General features: G+C 41.8%; 1 protein-coding gene across 1 annotated transcript in view; it reads left to right on the forward strand.

Annotated features, from left to right (window-relative positions):
* Positions 1-19,012, forward strand: part of NEDD9 (neural precursor cell expressed, developmentally down-regulated 9) — a 40,246-nt gene that overhangs the window by 4,104 nt on the left and 17,130 nt on the right. The window contains exon 2 of the mRNA XM_009700811.1: positions 13,525-13,965. Coding sequence (XP_009699113.1) covers positions 13,741-13,965 — 225 coding nt within the window. The 5' untranslated portion in view covers positions 13,525-13,740. The remainder of the gene's footprint in view (positions 1-13,524; positions 13,966-19,012) is intronic.

Here is a 19,012-nt window from a genome sequence, read left to right on the forward strand (position 1 = left end):
CCCCCCCCCCCCCCCCGACTTACGTACTGCTTGTAAGCCTCCAATTTTTGGTCAAGGATGTATTTGTATACTTAACAGAGGTAACTGCCTCAATACGTCCAGGTACTTGAGAAACTCCCACGATAGAATTTGTTTGCCCTCCCAACCTGGTAGGATAGCAAGGTGCTATTAATTCTGTCTTACAGATGGATGTGCTGAGGCTTAGGGATGTTACAGAACTTGTTTCAGAGGAAGAAGAGCCATCAGAAAGCACTACAGCTAACAGCATTCAGTTTTTTGCATGATTCTATGTTTTTATGCTAACAGCTGCTTCAGAGTAATGTAGCTGTAAATCTATTTCATCAAGAAACTCGTAGTCTAATCTGTCTCTGTCCAGTAGTTCCTAGTATATGGTGGGGAAGCAGAACTGCCAGATGAACAGTCTTGTATTTTTGATAGTTCCAACTCAGTTTGGCCCTAGATAGTACAAGAGGCACTGGATACTAATCTGGGTGTTTTACTCATGCTTTTAAGATCCTGCTAGAGGTTGCAGTCACATTAGACTATTACTTTGCTGTGAGGTACCTTGACTCAACATTAGTCATTCCAAACAGTGCCACACTACCAAAAGACCTGATCAGAGGGGGACCTCTCAGATCAGAGAGCAGGAGAACTGCCTAATAGTAAGAATTTATGGAAACGACTTCTGCAAAGGAAAAATGAAAGTACATTTCAGCAGAGTTCTGCAGCCCAATAACCACTCAATAACCAATAATTTAGAAAACCAATAACCACCATTTTGCAGAATATGGGCTGGACTTTGGAGAAGTCTCATGAAGCGTTATTGTGAACTCATTAAGCGTTGCAGCACAATTCCTAAGACCACATACAAACTCACCTTTGGGATCTTATGAGCTCAAGCACAGCAACAAGTGGGGTTAGAAAAGATTATACTTGCACTGATATCTTATCACTGAACATTGAACTCATACGTGTGGTGGCTCAGGAGAAATTTATCTTATTAGGCCTGTGCTCCATTACAAATACCAGAGTCATTGCACCAAGGCCAGGTATGTCTAGTGACCTGAGTAAAAGTTCAAACAAGGCAATTCTTCTGAGTCATACACACTTCCATGCACCTCTACTGGAATAGGTGTACCTACTGGCTAATTTGACCAACTTCAGAAACGGTAGGAGGCAAGAAGCCTATTTGTCTTCTTGCAAAGAGCTTGAACTCATGGTATTCCTCAGCCAAGCATGAGATCCTGGTCTTGCACAGAAGTACAAAAGAAGAGGATGTTCCCTCAGTATCTGGAAATAGCAAATAGCCTTGTGTCTCTGTACACTCAAAAAGTAGAAAATCATGACTGGAGCGTAGGCCTTGCTCCTTGTCACATTGCTGTTATCAAAGATATTTGGGGCATGGGAATGACTTCTGCACACAATAGATAGGCTTAGGTCACTTAGGGGCATAGATAAAGTCACTTTTGTTTTGCTTATTTTACTTGGACTAGCTTATCACAGACATCTAAGTGTTTAAATCCCATTCATACCAACAGGAATTATGAACCTGCCTGTCTCCAAGATGTAGTTTCATTTCATTTTTAAGCAACATAAGCACCTAAGAGAAGCATGCACAGGAGTCTGCCTTAGCTGCAACAGTTGTGGAGAACTCTTGTCTTCTACTGTTCTCATTTGTGGCTGCACTTGATTGAGACTAGTAGCTGAACTTCTTGAGGCATTAAAGTCCATGCACCTCTGTAGGAGTTCACACTTGGAATCGTAAATGTGCAAGTCACTTTTTAAGATGATGCTTCACAGAATACATGTTCTCTGAGCATCCATGAAAGCAATAGACATTTACCTGTTACAACAGTAGTCTGACCCCTGAAAGATGATTTATGCTAGGTCTTCAGTAGGATTGATCAGACAATGCTCTGGGTCTGTACTACAAAAGAATATTTATGGCATGTATTCAGCAATATTTGTTAAGTTGGGCTACTGCTGAGTAAAGCTGCATTTAGAGGTTCTTGCTGCCAGTAAATGGCTGCAGCTTTCAGTATCAGTGAAGCTGGGTCACGTTATAGCAGCTAAGAGTACAGCCCTTGAATATTGCTGCCTGTTTATCATAGGCTGCTCTTGGCAAGTGACCTTTTTCTTTTGCCTTTTGGTCTAGACATTACAGTAGTGGAAACTGTCTTAAGGAGCTCATTTTTCCACAGCAGATTTGGATGTAGCTTGCATTTGACAAGAAGGAGGACTGCTAAAGCTATAGTTTGCAGTCCTGGAAACACAAGTGCATAGCATGACAAAAATTGCATATTTTTTTTTCTCTATACGGATGAGGCCCATTCTCACTTTTCTATTTTGGTGTTTGTTTTAAAAACACTTCATTCACAGTGAGAGTTCATTAGCCTGGCCGGTAAAGGAAAAGTAATAACAATGGATTTACTCTACAGGAATGCAGTCAGTGCATGAGAAGCCTTTTCTTAAGCAGGCCTCATTCACAGTAAGGTTGAAAATTTTAGCAATAGCAATACTGCAAACCATTTGGTGACAGCAAATTTTAGAAAAAACTGAAGGATCCTAGGAGTAAATCTCAATTCCTCCATTGAATGTCCTGCTTAGTTGAGGGCAGGGGGGAGGAAAATACAGACCATGAAAATTCAGTTATTATCTTTCAAAGGAATTTTTTGATCCAAAGAGTTAAGTACAAAATAACTGGAAGTGTGTACTCTCTGTTTAACGTACACCTTGCTGTAGGTAGGGTCATGAATAACTTTGTCCTATGGACTTTACATCCAGTTAAAATGCTTAGGGTAATAAACCAATTTTTACTGTCATAGAAGCGCCTAGTTTAGAAGCTGATACCTTCTCTTTTTTCTTTCACCCTGCTTATACTGCTTTATCTTGTTTGCAGCCCAGAAAGTGCACAAACCAATCTCTCACACGATCAAGAATACAGTTAAAGCTGTATTTCAATCTAAGACTAAGCATGGTAACTATAACTGGTTGAAAAGCACCCACATACTCTTCTTCTCCCTTCTCCAGGGATACGCTTACCTAGAAAATGTCAGTTTGGCAAAATCAAGCTGTTCTGGGAGGCTTGTTGACTTTTGGCTGCTGCTCTATGGCATGGAGAAGACCCTGACTGCACTTGGCAAGCCTCATCTGCCAGCCAGGCCTGCTTCCCCTCGAAGTGTGTCTGATTCACAGGCACCTTACTGCCTGTCCCCACATCAGCCTGAGGGCTGGCAGGAGCCTGGAAACATGAGTTCCTAAGCTTGTTTTCCTTCAGTAAGCTGGAGTCTCAGGGCATCACAAGTTGCTGCTGCTGTGTAGTATCCCAGATGGTGACACTAAAGTGACAGAGACAGGTGGCTTTCCCTTCTGTTGAGAATTTTTGGAGAGACTTGGGGGAAGAAGAGCATGTGCCAGTTCAGCTAGGTTCTAGATTTTAAAACAAACAAAAAAACAAACCAAAGCAAACAAAAAGCAAACAAACCTGGCTTTCCAGAGCTGAAGACATCAGACAGAAATAAGTTGGTGACAATACTGAGGTCCTATGTCTACACAGCTATGGTTTCTTGACAATCGACTTGTGATTGTTTCCCCAGACCTGCATAGAGAAGGGTTAAATTTGGGAGGAGGGTTGGTTGTTTTTTTTTTAAGGAAACTTTGGGAGAAGACTGCTCACAAATGCCAGAAAATGGAAAACTGAGAACTCAAAACACACATTTCAGGATTCTTTCTTTTCATTATTTTTTTTTTCCTTCTGCTCTGCTCCTTCAGTTCTTAAGCATTCAACATCTGATATCCTTTCATTAAGTTTTTAATTGCTTGCCTGAAGGAAAGAGTTAGGTTTTCCATCTGCTTTTTGATTCTGATGTACTGCGGTTTAATCACGGTGAGATCATATTTACGCTAAGGCTATTGTTTGCATGCTTTATTCCCCCCCCCCCCGGTTGATGTTACAGAAGGCACACAGCCCTCAGACAGATTTGAAAAGGCCTTTTAAAGTCGTGGAACTAGGTAGATCACACCCTTCCTTGCGTGGGGGGAAAGGAAACTGGTTACAAGAGTAAAACATGTACAGAAAACTTTGCAAGTTAAGTGTGGTGGAATTTCCCAAAATATTAATAGATCTTGAAAGTAAGTCAGGGGATGTGGTTTGCATTCCCAGAAAGAACAAAGAAAATGGCATTTCAGCACTCCTGTAAAACCCCAGTAACTCATTGGACAGGGGAGTAAGATCAGATTATGTCATCAGTGGATCACTGCTCTGCTTCACTGTAAATGCTACTATCGTAAACCATATAGGTCTTCTACGATAGCGCCAAAACAGAGTGGGTGGTCTGACAATGCAGAAGCAGTGTGTATTAATCTCAAGGGTGTTCCGCAGGGCTGAGCAAAAGAGCATTACCTCAGGTATGCCCTTTTCTAGCATAGCTATGACCTGTTGTGTCTCACTGCACGGACTCCAAACAGAAGGTTGCTGTGTAGTAAGAGGGAGTTGCCATGTCTGTTAAACTCTCCCTACGTGCTCACCAAGCACCTCAGAGGTTTTGTGTGATTCAGATGGTGTTTGTGATACAATACATCCATCCTTCACTGCATCAGAAACAGAAGGGGTAAATTAACTCCTTATTTAACATCTTTCCCCAAATTATATTTCTATGATTACCTTTGTAATGCCCAGGAAAGCAGAGCAGCATCCTCACACCTCACATCCCCTCTACCTAAAATAAAATAAAACCAGCCAAGCCAAAACCCAAAATTCATTCAAGAGACAAAAGAATATCATCCGAATGAACAAATGAAGCCTAGCTTATTGTCCTTCTAAGCAATGTGAGGTTATTGCTGCTCTTAATAGATACAAAGCCAGAAAACTTTCTTTCCAACTCACTTGTCCAGTTTGAAACGTCAGGCACAGCAATAAGCTGATGCAGTCTGGGCAGAACAATGAAGTATTTTATTCACACAGGCCAAAGCTTCACTTAGCATCTCTTGCTCTAACCTTCATTTTTGCATTTTTCCTTTTTTACTTCTCCCCCACCTTTTCTATCCTCCTAATTCCTTCTTTTGGATTCATGCGTTTGGATTCCCTCCCAAGTTGCAGGTTCACTGCTGTGCCTCAGTTTCGCAAAGTACTTTGCCAACTGCATACAAAAAAATGGATACACAAATATCTCCTATTTGCTTAAAATGGAACAGCTATGCTGAAACAAAAAAAAATATTCTCAGACCAGAGAGCCTTCGGTCTCTCACATGTTTACATTAATTCAAATCCCAATCTTAGGTGAAGTGATGGACCACATCAGCATCTTCAGCAGGCGTGTGATGTGCCTGGGCCCTAGTCACTCTGCTCGCTACCTGCCTGCCACCCCTGCTAGGTGGAGTGTTGTGCCTGCAAAAACTGGCAGTGAATACATCCAGAGCACGACAGTCATAACACCTACTTTGGCTTATCCAAGTGTGATCCAGTAAGGAGACATTCCCATTTTTCATCCTTAACTTTTTGGGTAACTGGTCACAGTACAAAAAAAACCCAGCCAGAACAAACTCTGAAATTCAGGCATCTCAGGCCAGACAGAGGGGCTGGGACAGCTCAGTGGAACACTGAAATAAGACACTTGCCTTTCTGCCCTGCAGACCCAAAGTTTACCACATCGCATCCTCCAGGCAGCTTGGCATACTTTAGCATGACTGACAGCCTCTGTTCCAGAGATACACAGAGGCAGAGTGCAAGGATACTTAGGGTGGATGAAGACCTGTCCTCCTTAGAGCTCTGCTCAGGCTGTTATCTCATAGCTCTCTCATTAGCTGTAAAGCCAACCTTCCAAATCTGTGTGTGGAAAACTGCCTTAATTTCCATCCAGCAGGACTTATAATTATTTGGGCTAGCAACGCCTGACCAGAAAAGTATCTGTACTAAAACAAAACTTGGGGTTTTTTTGGTGGAAGAAAGCAAGAGACTGCCTGAAAAATAGAACTGTGAGCTTTGCATGTAAGAGTGAACTAAAACATTACTATGCTGAGCGTTTGCAAGCAAGTTCCTTCTTTTGTCATTAGCTGTGAGCCAAGGAAGCTCACAGTTCCCAGAGCCAGTGGGCAGACCCGCAGTCTGAAGTAGATGCTGAGGGCCTTTCAGAGTCCTCCTGCCAAACTTACAGTAACAGCAACACCCTGGTAATGCAGCAGCTCTTTCATACACGCTGTGGTAGCACTTCCTGCCTCCTCTACGTAGCCATCGACTTAAGATAAAAAGTTGCTGGCAATTAGCCATTACAGGTCTGCACACATGCCGGGGCTGTTAACAGCAAAGCAGCAAGGCATCATTTCTTAGTCCATTCTCCATGTCAGTGCCTACAGGGACATGCCTAAGAACATGCCCGTGCAGCTTTGTGTGTACCCGGTACTGCCTTTGCTGTTCACACTGCCTTCTTCCAGGTTTGAGAAGACCAGCAACAGACATTTTTCAAGGCTGAATGTCTTATTCAGTGACCTCTGTCAACTTGTGCTAAGTAGCCTTCATGAAAAGTTCTTGTTATAGGTAGACCTGTTACCTACTGTGCCTCTAGTTTCTTTCCTTGCAAACACAGCACAATAAATTCTTTGTTTCAGGGGCACTGACAGTAAGAAATAGAAAAGAAGATGGGAGCTAAAAAGCACCAATGTTAAACTATCCAATGACTCTTGCACTGAAGCTCTTCTGTCAGAAGGCACAACACAGCACAAACTGCTCAGTAGTACCAGTACTACTTGTAGTCAAACTGTTTATCTCAGAATAAAACTCACTCTTTGCTGGGTTTTCAGGTTGGTTCTTCAGTCTCACAGGCAAATCGTTACTATTAGGCCTACTGCAACCATACAAGGGTGCGTAAATGCTTAAGTTTACTTTGGAATGGCAGTGATTAATTTTAAAGAAACCTAAAAGACAGGGGAATCTGTATTAAAAATATTATGTGATGATAATTAAAAGTCATTCAGCCAAAATGAAACTACTGGTTTGTGCATAGACACTCCTTTGGGGTGTCTCACCCCACCTTTCCTTCCTTTGTTTCTCCCTTCCTTCTCCTGAGCTAGCTAAACATAGAATAGAAGCTGTTTGGCATTTTAAGAAACAGTTTGTCCAATAATAACTGAAAAAGGGTGGGACTCCTTTTTTTTAAGAGCAGAGGTGATTTCCCTAGTTCTGTTTACACATAAACTCTACACATAGGAAGCAATATTTAAAAACAAGACAAAGCAGAACAAAACAATACGCCCTATCAGCCAAGCACAGAGCAGGGATCAGTATCCAGGGATCATCCTGCATGCTCTGGGACATCTTCATATTGCACCTCTAAGGGAAGCAACTGAAATTCTTCAAGCTTATGGTTGGTTGAACATTTTCCTCAAGCATTCATTCATTGCAGAGCTGGCTAAGGAGTCAAGTGGGCAGCCCTGCACTAGGAGCCTGGCACTGCGCTCACTCAACCCTTAAAGAGTCCATTGTATTTAATCTCATAGCATGTCATTTATTATTCCTGTGTTTGCTTCCATAGCTGTGGGCACCTCACACGCACTTGTTACCCATGTCACTGGATGCATTTACTCTAACAGAAAGAGTAGATGTTTCCACCACTCTCTAACTCTTGCCTCTTCCCTCTTCTGCCACTCAGCCTCATCAACAACCAACCTTTTCATCCTCCAAACCACAAATTACAGAATTCTATCAGTTCCCTTCGCTGTAGGGAAGGCCAACCAAAACAGATCATATTGTTCAAAGTATTTTCATGTGTCTTTATTCAGCTGCAGGCATGTTAACCATCAATTGCAGTAGGCTAAGGAGAGAGTAGACACCTTTGACTGTTCTATAATAGACCTCATTTATGCATCTGAATTTGGCCTGTAATTCCTTCAGCATCTGAGAAAAAAAACTAGTTTACAGAGTTGTTTGGTTTGGTTTTTTTCTTCAGTTTCTGCAAGTGAAACAGCTGACAGCTTTCAGGACTGCATCTTTTGCTGTCAGTCAGGTTTTACTAGGACATGCATCCTGGATGCAAAAGAGAGAAAAATCTGAGGTGTGCAGAGAATACGAATTGCGCCTTTCTGGGGTTTATCTAATGGACTTGCAACTAGCATTAAAGAAAAAATCAGACAGAAGTTTCAAATCCCAGCTTCACTTTTCTTAGAGCTTGAAAGCTTTACTTTTGTCTCAACTAATGTAGAACGTTGGGACCACAGGCACTATATTCTGTATTTAATCTAGAGTATCCACTTCAGTTTTAGTTCTTTTGGGCAGAGTTTCTGACACAAGGCATCAACAAAGTCTGCTGAGCCTTCTCCTGCAGCAGGTTCCCCAGGCAGCAGCTATTAGGGTCAGACTCCCTTTCCCTTTGACCTGCTGACTGAGTGTCACCGTTGAAGTTTAAGGCTAGGCCAGCACTTAAGTGGATGGCAGAGGCTTTCTATTAACCCCTTCCTGGCCCAGGAAGGGAAGGACAGGAGAAAAGGGAGAGAGACTTATGGGTTGGAAAATTAAAACAACTTTAGTAAAACAGTAACCATGGAAAAAAAGAGTATAATAATATTAATACTGATACTACTAATAATAGAAATTAAAAATATACAAAACCACTATTGAGCTTCCCAGAGATGATTACGGGACCACATGCAATGGCAGCTCACAGTGCTCATGTGGCAGGGCAGGCACCCGGATGTCCTAGACTGCATTCAGCAGCAGATGGGAACCGGATTCAGGAATACACAGATCGCGATTTGAGGCAAGAGAACAAGCAGAGTCCCACAGGGATGCTGCCAGGCATGAAAGAAAGAGGGCTGACCCCCCATGATCCCTCAGCTTTATACTGAGTATCACATATATGGGATGGAATACTTCATTGGTCACTTTTTTTGGTCCGCAGCTTTCTGCGAATGCAACCCTTTTATGCCTCCCCACACATGGACCACAAGAGAGCCAAGTGACTCTGGTTCCCAAAGAATCAAACACAAACATGGGCCTTTTTGCATTACAATCCCATCACTTTTAATAACAACTACAAACATCAAGCACCATCAACTCCAAAAGCAGACACTGTCTGAAAAAAAAAAAAGAAGCAAACCAAAAAAACAAACAGTCAGCTTCAGAAAGTACAGTTACTTAGACAAAACTTAACTGAAGGAAAATCTACTGAAAAGAGAATTGGTCCTGTTTTAGCCAAACCTGGACACTGGGATAGAGCTTTAACAGAAGACTGAAAAATTTCCTTTTTTCAGTGATTTTACAGAAGATGCTTTCTAATGCACTGAAGAGTGCAAGGTTAAGAGGAATTTAAGCTTCTTGAGAACTAATTTTTTTGTTTGTTTTGCCTATACAGAGTATTAACACAGTGGGGTGTGACCCTGGCTTCAACTTCCAGATATGTCAGTACTGCTAGCAGGGCTTGAGGATACAAAAGCTGAACTGAATCTTTCCAGTCAACCATTAGTTGTAGAGAAGCAGTCATTAATTGAAATATGGCTGCTGTAACACAGAGCGCTCAGGAGAATGGAGCTGTATATAGACCACAGGTACTTCCAGATTTTGAGGAAAGCACCATTGCACCTATCATGTAGTTAATATAACTGGACCAAAGGAGAGCAACAGAGACTTCCATCCTTAATCTTATTAAAAGAAGGTGGTAGCTGCCAGTACATTCATTTTATGAAGCACAGCTGATTTTTATGGCAATCCAAAATTTTTTTCCTATCTAGGATCAGATCATTTCTCCCCTACCATTACAGAACTTGAATTTGTAGTTCTGAATCTGTTGCCCTCCTTTTTTCCTCTTCATATTAGAAATATAAAAGGACTTCTGTGCAATTTGCCAGTTGTGAAAACGAGCTCCAAGACAGGTTTCTCATCAGCCCTTTCTCTACTGCCAGTTTGTTTAGGAAATGGCTGAGGTTTTTTCATCACTTAGTAATACAAAAAGGTCACTGCTGTGCCTTTGCCTTCTTGTATCAGATGTTAGTGCTTATTTGGTGCCTCTTTCACAGGTAGACGAGTGACAGATTCTTGCTTCTAAGAGCAAATCCAATTAATTCCAGATAACCCTCCCCAGATCTCCAAGCTGATGAGACCAATGAGAGGGAATGTTGTGAAATGTGGGTTATGATGTCCACAGCATCCAAAAATTTTTCAGATTTGTCAAATCTATCCAGATAGAACCCACAAGCATTGAGGGGTGTCTTTGATCAGGACTTCTTTCTGTGTCTGGAAAAGTAGAGACTACCATCTTGATCACCACAGCAGGTTAAAGGTACATCTGTGGTTTTCAAAAGCCTTCCTCATGACCGTCTGTGTTGACATTTCATTTTTCTCAAGACTGACACTGCTGACTAATGAAAGCAACTGTGACACCGTTCCTGAAGCTCGTTATAAGAAATCCTGTGAAGGAAGAATGAAGTCAGGGAAATGCTCAAAGAACAGGTGGTTTGCTTAGCAGGAACAGTGCATACGTTGCTGGCAACAAGCAACAGGCTTAGTGTTTCTGGTCCCAGTGCTTATTTGGAGGAATATTTTTCCTGCTTTTCTGCTCTATCAGTGACTGATGCTGGTGGCACAGCTCTAGACTATTTAAAAGGCTTTGGGGAAATTACTGTGAAACAAGTGGCAACCAATTAGTATAATTCACAATTTGGTGCCTGAGTTAACGCTGATGAGAATCTGAAGCTGTTTGCAGCAAAGAAGTTCTTGAAGCACATCCAGAAAGTATTAACATGCTGCATGCCAGGTGGTGAGAAGGTCACCGAGACAGAGATAATGAGCAATTCAGAAAAAAAAAAATTCACATGGGAACTTTTATCTGCTCTAGTTCTACCAACATTCCAGTTCTGAGAATTGCTTTGCTGTAGAAGCTAACTGGGCTTTTCAAATACCATCAATCACCAAAATATAGAAGAATAAGCTTTTATCATGCTTGTTTTGCATCCCCCCCTGTAATCTTCCTCCTTCTTTAAACAACGTCCTCTGCAAAAGCCTCCTTTGAATAGTCAGTTGCAGAGGTTGAGCTAGTCACATTAGTAGAGTTCTCCTGTGAAGGACACATTAGAAAGAAATGTAGAAAGATAAGAGATTAACTTGAATATTCAGACTAGGCAGGAGCTTTGCTTTTCTGAGTTCCTTGGACTCAGCTGAGCAGCCAGGTCAACACAGCAAGAGCATAGATGTAGTGTTCAAGAAGAGACGACTGGTTTTGACTATGCTAAAGAATAGTTTTACAGTTCTGCCAAGGCACGGACAAAATTTCTCCCTGCTTTATCTCTATTCGCATTTCTTAGTGTTGTTGACTGATGAGCTGAGTAGTCATACATCAGAGAGAATGGTGGGCCTCAGTACTGCTGTTTACATGGGAGTTCAAAATGGCAGTCTTGCTTTTTCAAGCCAAAGCTTAATTTATACTGACCTCACTAATCATGCTGATGAAAGGCAAAGCCAGTGTTTCTCATACATTTGAAAGCTGATCTCCCATTCAGAGAAGAGAAAACTGATCTCATGCACCCTGTTTGAATACTACGTGTCTTGGGAAGAGCCTATTAGTCTACCTTTTATGTGACATCTGAGTTTACCCATCCACCAGTCAGCCCTTCATACAACCTCCCGGCCGTATGCTACACTTCAGAAAAGTTGAACTGGGCAAGGTCAAATAGAAGTCTGCTATGTTGCTGAAGCACAGAGATGATGAGAAAACATCAGTGTGTGTCAATGGGGAAAGATATAACAAGTGTGGGATAAAAAAAGTTTTGATATGTCCAAGAAGGAGGATAAATGACAGATAAGAAACACTAAACTGTTCTTGACACTACCCCTTTAACAGAGGGAAGATAAATCTTCAAGACAGCTGCGTATCCTATCTTACAGTGGATTAGCACCATTTCAGTTTATGTATTGCATCCAAATACTTCAGCTAGAACACTCCAGACCCAGGACTCCCTATATTTTTTCAAGTGCTTACAATTAGTTTATTACCATTTCTGCTGACTGCCTTCACCAAAAAGCAGGCAGGCATGGAGCAGTTGTTGCCAACACATTTGGAAATATCACCAGAGCCAAGAAATTAAATGTTCACGGCCTTTGTGAGGGGTCCAAGAATGTCAGTGCAGACAGCCTGTCTACTTTCCATTGAATACCTAAGCTTGGCCGATTATTCAGAACTGGATGTGCCATGCAGGCCTGCAAAGAAAGAGGGAAGGGAGCTGGTTCAATCCATGAGAGGAGATGGCACTTATTAGTAACACATCACAGACCACAATCTTACATCAGCTTGGAATTGGCTTAAAACTTCTTAGCAGAGGTACTGCTGGTAGCATAGCCACAACAAAATTGAGGTTAGGGCAAGCTGCAAAGCCTGCCTGAAACCCTAGGCCAAATGCTTGGGAGTAGATCTGTGTGAAGTTCCCTGTATTAATGTTACTGCTCCACGTGACATAATCAAGCAAAATGCATATGAGTATGCTTAAATTGTGATGACACAGGTCAAAGGCACTTCTTTGCTGCCCTTAGACTCCTCCCAAGTTACTTATAGACGCACTCTGTAGTGATGTTTGGTACCTAAATTCTTACGCTCTTTGACATAAGGACAGGCCCACATAAATTGGGACAGCTTTCCCCATGGCAAAGGCATGACTCCAGCTGGGGTCACTGAACATATTAGTTTTTTAAATAATGTTCTTTTCAAGATCTTTCCACAGAGAATGGGACTCTGACAAACCTTGTCCTTTGAGGCTGGTTTTTTTTGTGGTGGTGGTGGTTTTGAGGCAGTGGGGGAGAGAAGCTTTTTACCTATTAACCTAGTGTTATGCTGTCCTGTGCCACCAAGGAAGCTTGCAGAAAGAGCAAGAACACACAGAACTACATACCAACATGAGCATCGTGGTTCAAAAACTGTAACATTTTGACAATTTGTATTTTAGGCCTTTTTTTCTCACCAGGTGGTCTACAGATCCCTGACTTTAAGGAGCCTGAGGGTAGCGGCTAAGAAAAGCCAGCCCACTGTCTTTATACTAATGGGATCTGCCCCTCTAGTGGAAAATCATTTGGGACCCTGCAAATATAAAAGTGGAAACAACTGCTCTGGATTATGCCCCTGAGAGTCTTGTTCAAGTATTATTTTAAGTGTCAGCTAGCTAGCTGTAGCAGTACACAGAGCACATTTATAGGGAAATCAATGGCCAGAGATAAAGGTACAAGCCCTTATTCACAGGAAGAGCATCTCAATGCCAAGAGCAGAACTCTCCTGACTTCCTGTCTGTTCAGGTGAATAGACGACATAAAGAGCTTCTATCTCACCTAGTATTATTGGAGAAGTTCTCACTAGCAGTGTTGCTAATGCATAAGCCTCTCATTTCTCGAACTTGAGACAGCAGAATTCTGTGCTGCATTATTTGCCATGTTATTTTGATTTCCTGCACACTTCTTTCTGAAATTCAGTTCTTATTTCTCTCCACCTAGAACGTACGTGAAGTTTTAGAAAAATTCTAGCCTGTTTGTTCATTTTTCTTGCCCTTCTTTCTTCACAGAATCTTATTGCAAGAGCCCTGTACGATAATGTCCCCGAATGTGCAGAAGAGTTAGCGTTCCGCAAAGGAGATATTTTGACGGTGATAGAACAGAACACTGAAGGTCTTGAAGGATGGTGGCTCTGCTCCTTACATGGCCGGCAAGGCATCGTTCCAGGCAACCGTGTGAAACTCCTGATAGGTCCAGTGATACAGGACAGTCCTTCTGCCCAGGATATGTCCAATTCAGGATTGATGCATCAGTCCTTCAACCAGCAAAAGATCTACCAAGTTCCAAGCTCGCATGCCTCAGCACAGGACCCTGTCTACCAAGTGCCACCTTCCCATCTGAGTCGGGGAATTTACCAAATACCCACTGGTCACAGTCTAGTGGGACAAGATATTTACCACATGCCACCCTCCATGCAGAGATGTACTGGCAGTCCAGCTCTGACTAACAAGGTGCGTGCATTTGCTTTCACGTCATAGCTCCAAAGCAGGTCACTTATGCTGACCGCCAGTGAAGTGGTTAATGTCTAGTGATAGCCTATGGAATTAAGATATAGGAAGGATAAATATATATATAAGCTATGTAAAGTTACAGCAGTAACTTTACTGCTGTGGGAGGAAAAGAAAGGCCCAGTTCTTAACTGAGTTCGCAACTGAGATACACAGTAGAGCATTTAGGAGCTGTGCTACTGCAGCTGCTAAAGGTGAGGGGAAGTATATGATCTTGTGTCCTCACAGGCTCCCCAGGGAGGCTGAAGCACTCTTGCGTTACATGCTCAGAAGAGAACTGATGCAGTAAAATTAACTCCCACAAGTTAATGAACAGTTACATCATCTGCCCAAGTAATTTTTGTTTAATTAAAAATGATGTACTGCCTTGCTGGAGAAGTCCCAGTGGGTCTAAACTACAAAGAGAAAACAATGATTGATGAAACAAAGGCCATTCTTGGAAGAGTGAGGGAGCAGAAGGACAACAATATGAGGGATGTTTCAATATTCGAATCTAAAGTTTATAAGGATGCACTTGATGTTTATCTACAGCTAGATTTCTTGATTGAAAGTGGGAGCTGCAACAGTTCCATGATGCAGCCATTACTGCAGCAGCTGAGAGCTCCCAAGGCTCCAGCGAGAGGCATTGTGTTATGTGGGTCCCCCCCTTATTCCTGCTATCCTTCTCAGGCTCTCCTTATCTCCCATCACTCCCTCACTTTACCGTCACAGGGTACCTGCCAGATACTCTGGTGGCACATAGGGTCTTGGTGGCTGAAAAGGGTTCAGGAAGGCACACGAGGGAGGAATGAGATTCTCCTGGCCTTCCAGACCGCTTATTGCCAGGCCAAAACCAAGTTCCTACAGTCCCTCCATTCCCAGCTATTAGCATCTTCCTTGCCTTTATATCCAAGTTATGTGAGCAGATGATGTCTCTGTCCAGAAGTTTCTGACTGGTTTAAACTTTCATCTCCTAATTTAGATTGGCAAGACAATCTGTTTTGGATTTTTACCCCCGCCTCACCCTCAACTCAGCCTTTTTCATATCAGGCCTTTGGAAGACATCTTCTAATGCTTTTATTTCCTTGTTATAATTTCCTTTTCCTTGACAAGCACTAATGGATTTTTTTTTCCTTCTGAGCAAGAGAGAGAGATCTGTGAAATCATTCCAAGTCAAGTTATAAAGAGGTTTGTTTGCTCAGCTTTTCCACAGTTCTGCTTTGCAGGGTGTACAGGAAGATAAAATGAGAAAATTGCACTTACTGCACAGGTAGAGATAGGAGCTTTGTTAGAGGAATTATGTGGGTTTTCTTGAGAAGTATCACATCTTTTCTCTCATTTTCTTCTTTCCTATAGACTAGATATAGTGAACTCTTTTTCAGGGGCAGTGTAGTTTACCTATCCGCAGTAGCATTTAGATACCCTCCAAGGCAGTTAGTGAACGCTGTGTAAATAGCCTATTGATGATGGGACAGTACAGAAGAGATCACATTTCAGTGGATGTCTGCATGAAACATTACAGTGCTGTGCAGAGATGCTTCAGCTAGCTGGCTTGGGCCACAGGACGTGCACCATACTGCAAAGCTGCACTGAAATCTGTTCGGAAGGCCAAGATGTTAGCTTGGAATAAGTGCTATGTGCTTTAATTTTAGGACCTGACCTGCCTAAATGACCACTGGCATAGTTTACTTAGCATAATGCAAGTGTGTGTGCACTCTACAGGGTGTAAGCCGAAAAGGAAAAAATTCTCCAACTGCATGCGAAGTCTCTTCTCCCTCCTCCCGCCCTCTCCAGCTCCACTGAAACTAATAGGACATTCTGCATAAAGCTGTTTGCTGTAGGGACTGTGTTAAAACCCTAGATATACCATAAAACTGAAATCTTTGTTCTAATTTAAGTGTAAGCTTCTTGTTGAGATGCAAAAATCAGAAGCCCTAAAGCACCTGTTTTCTCCAAGTTTCTGCACAGAAATTCTTCAGGAACCTTGAATATGCATTTTTCTGAATTCAAGTCACCTTCTTTAGCAAATTAAGACCATTTACTTGGCTGACATGATTTGTTTCATTTAATTCCTTGCAACCTATGAAAGGCCAACTATGCAGCATAAAAACAGTTGGCTACACTTCCAACTGTAGAATAAACTAAACATGCATATTTATAAAGCATTTTACCCTCAGCGAAGTAGGTAACAACCTGCTTAGCATTAGCCAATTCTTGTTAGTTAGGATAGGATCTCTTTAATCCTGACTTAAAATTTATTTAGCCTAAGAGACCCAAGTCTCAGTATTCATTGTGTATTAGTGACAGGCTTGCTGGATAGCAAACCTCATGGCAGTATCCTGCTTTGATCAGAGACAGACATATCTCTAGTGCCTTGGAATTGCTCAATTCTACAATAAAAAGAGCCCATTGGGATTGAAACCATGGTAGACAAGAGAGAACTGTAGGGTTATTAGTAAGAGAAGAGTCTGATGTAAAATGTACTCCATTCTTTATCATCCTAACCTTGCAAAACTGCTTTTTAATGCTACAGCTGCAACTATCTGCTAATGCCTTTGTGAAAGAAAAGCCCAGTTAAGGGGAAGCACTTTAGCACCTGTCTCCTTTTTCTGAGGAAACAGTCTGTGCTCCAAATCCTCCTCCTCTAGGGGTCAGTAAGAACAATCCTTAGTATTAAGGAAAGCTGGAAATCTTGAAGATTTGATTTTGGGAATCTTTGCTTTGACTTCCAAAATGATGAATCTCTTTTCTCAGGCTTGTTAGACCTGGCCCAATGGCTTACATGAGCCACTCTGCCTTCTTCCATCAGGAGACACAGCTGGTTAGCAAGTTGTGCATTTTGGCAGTTTTAAGGACATGAAAGGGTTTTGCTATGACGTCGTCCTATATGTAAGCCTTCTCCCTTCCCATAGTAGTAGCTAGAGGCGACTGTGTCCTCTAGATACCATTCTAAGCAGGACCAGCAGCAGTTTCTATCCTATACATTTCTGCGCACATTTGCCTGTTTCATTTGTGCAAATGTGTGGTTTGGCTGCAATATGATTTTACAGGCAAAGCTTAGGAACTGCTGTCAGGCAGGAATTGTCTAGCCTCAAGCAACAGTAAATCAACAGTAGGCATGTTATAAAGCTGTGCTGGGGTAACACATCTCATTAGCCAGAAAGGCAAAGCAAGTCAAAAAGGAGTCCTCAGGCAGGTAATTATAACGATGAATTGGTTCTGGCCAAGCTAGTTGCTGACAATAGAGCTGTATCAGCTCTTTCTATCAAATAAAAATACTGCCTTCTAAAACTTACCCTACAAATGACGGAGATAATGAGGGATGGTTTAAAATTAGCCTTGGTTAGCCCCAAGCTTTTATAGCTGTGCTGCAAGTTTAGTCAGAAAACGGTTACACCCCTAAGTGTGAAGAGTGTCTGAGGAACACAAGGATATGAAAACTGTATCTGAGAATTTATTCCTTCTTTCTGTGCTCTGCCTTCAAACTTACTCCCTTTTGCTGCAACCAGCAAAGAGAGGGAACCTTCAGACAAATCCGACATTCAGGAAACCTGAGTTTTATCCTTGCCACAGATTTCTGCATAGTCTTTAGTGATGTTTTTGTGCCTCAGCAATCTCATCTGCAAAATATGTGCAGTAATTATGAGGGAACTCATTCTGTACAGACGGCTTTGAGAACATCCTTTGGAAAAGGTGCTGTCAAAGCACAAAGTCTCTTTTGCATCTGTGATTAATCATTAGTTCACACACAGGCTTTAAACTAGGAAAAGCTATATGTAAAAAAAAAAAAAAGTCACCACTGTAATTTAAACACCCTTTTTCTGGTTCAGTGTTTCCCCTAACTGGTCTGTTGTGCTGCCCCTGCCATCCTGAAAACAGCATTGGCCAAAAAAATTTAAGGGAAAGATTTCCTTATTGGAAAACAGTTTTGACAAATTCTGAAGGCTTTCTGTAGGAATCAGTAGTTTTCAGGAGAACTTTTGATGAAAGAAAATCAGCACAAGACAGAGTATGAGGCTGATGCATCACAGCTGTTCGACTAGGGAAGAGGCCGCACTGCAGGGGTTACTAGTGCTGAACTACAGCTCCCACAAGGCGTAGACAAACTCAGGCAAATAGAGATTAATGCCAACTTGGAATGCATCAGCTTTTTTGTTTGTTGGTCTGTTTGAACCAGAACTTTACAGCTCAGGAAACACTCAGATTTATCCACCTTTTAAAAGTGAATAAAGCAGAATAGGGAAGGAACTCATATTCACACACAAACATCCATGGCCTGTTTCCAAGTATAAACATGCCCTTTGCAGATCAAGGGTTTCACACCCCACCATCCTGTGATCTCCACCTTTTTCAAGAGTTCACTGCCTTCAGCAGCAGGTTAGGCTAAACCATGGCTAAAGGAACAGACATTGTTCCCTGGTCTTTATCTTAGTCATATTGGTTGAATGCATGAGAAAGCAGAAACACCACCCCACAAGCAGCACCACCCTAACGTTTCTGGCACGAGCTTCAGTAGCAGAAGCCAGTTAGCCGCGTTATGACGTTTTTCCTTGCAATTAAATAAGTACTGTCTTAGCTGGGAGGAAACAAATGGCTGCATATAACATTTGTTGCAGAAATAAGCCTGCCTTTACATTATTATCTTTTTTCTTGCCTATTTTCACATTTATGAAGTAAGAAGAGACATACATTAAGCATAGCAGAGAACTGTGTGGCAAATACATTTTGCCAACAAACTACAAAATACTAGATATGCTCCTGTTCTTTTTGATGACAAAAATATATTTACATTCCAAGACAGAATGTCCCCATTTACCCTTAAGTCTGAAATACTACAGCTTCCTGTGATGCGGTTTACTTAAAATGGCCCAAACAGTCATCTTATAGTCCCTTTTTTCTTCTGCTTTCATATTACAAATTCTACTTTGGGAATTTGTATCCCTTGTAACAAAAATAGTGCTTTGGTGTTAAAAATGCTGAACACACAGCAAATTTGCTGAGTGCAGCAGGA

The sequence above is a fragment of the Cariama cristata genome, unplaced genomic scaffold (genome assembly GCF_000690535.1).
Source record: "Cariama cristata isolate BGI_N322 unplaced genomic scaffold, ASM69053v1 scaffold8925, whole genome shotgun sequence".
NCBI classification, from domain to species: domain Eukaryota; kingdom Metazoa; phylum Chordata; class Aves; order Cariamiformes; family Cariamidae; genus Cariama; species Cariama cristata.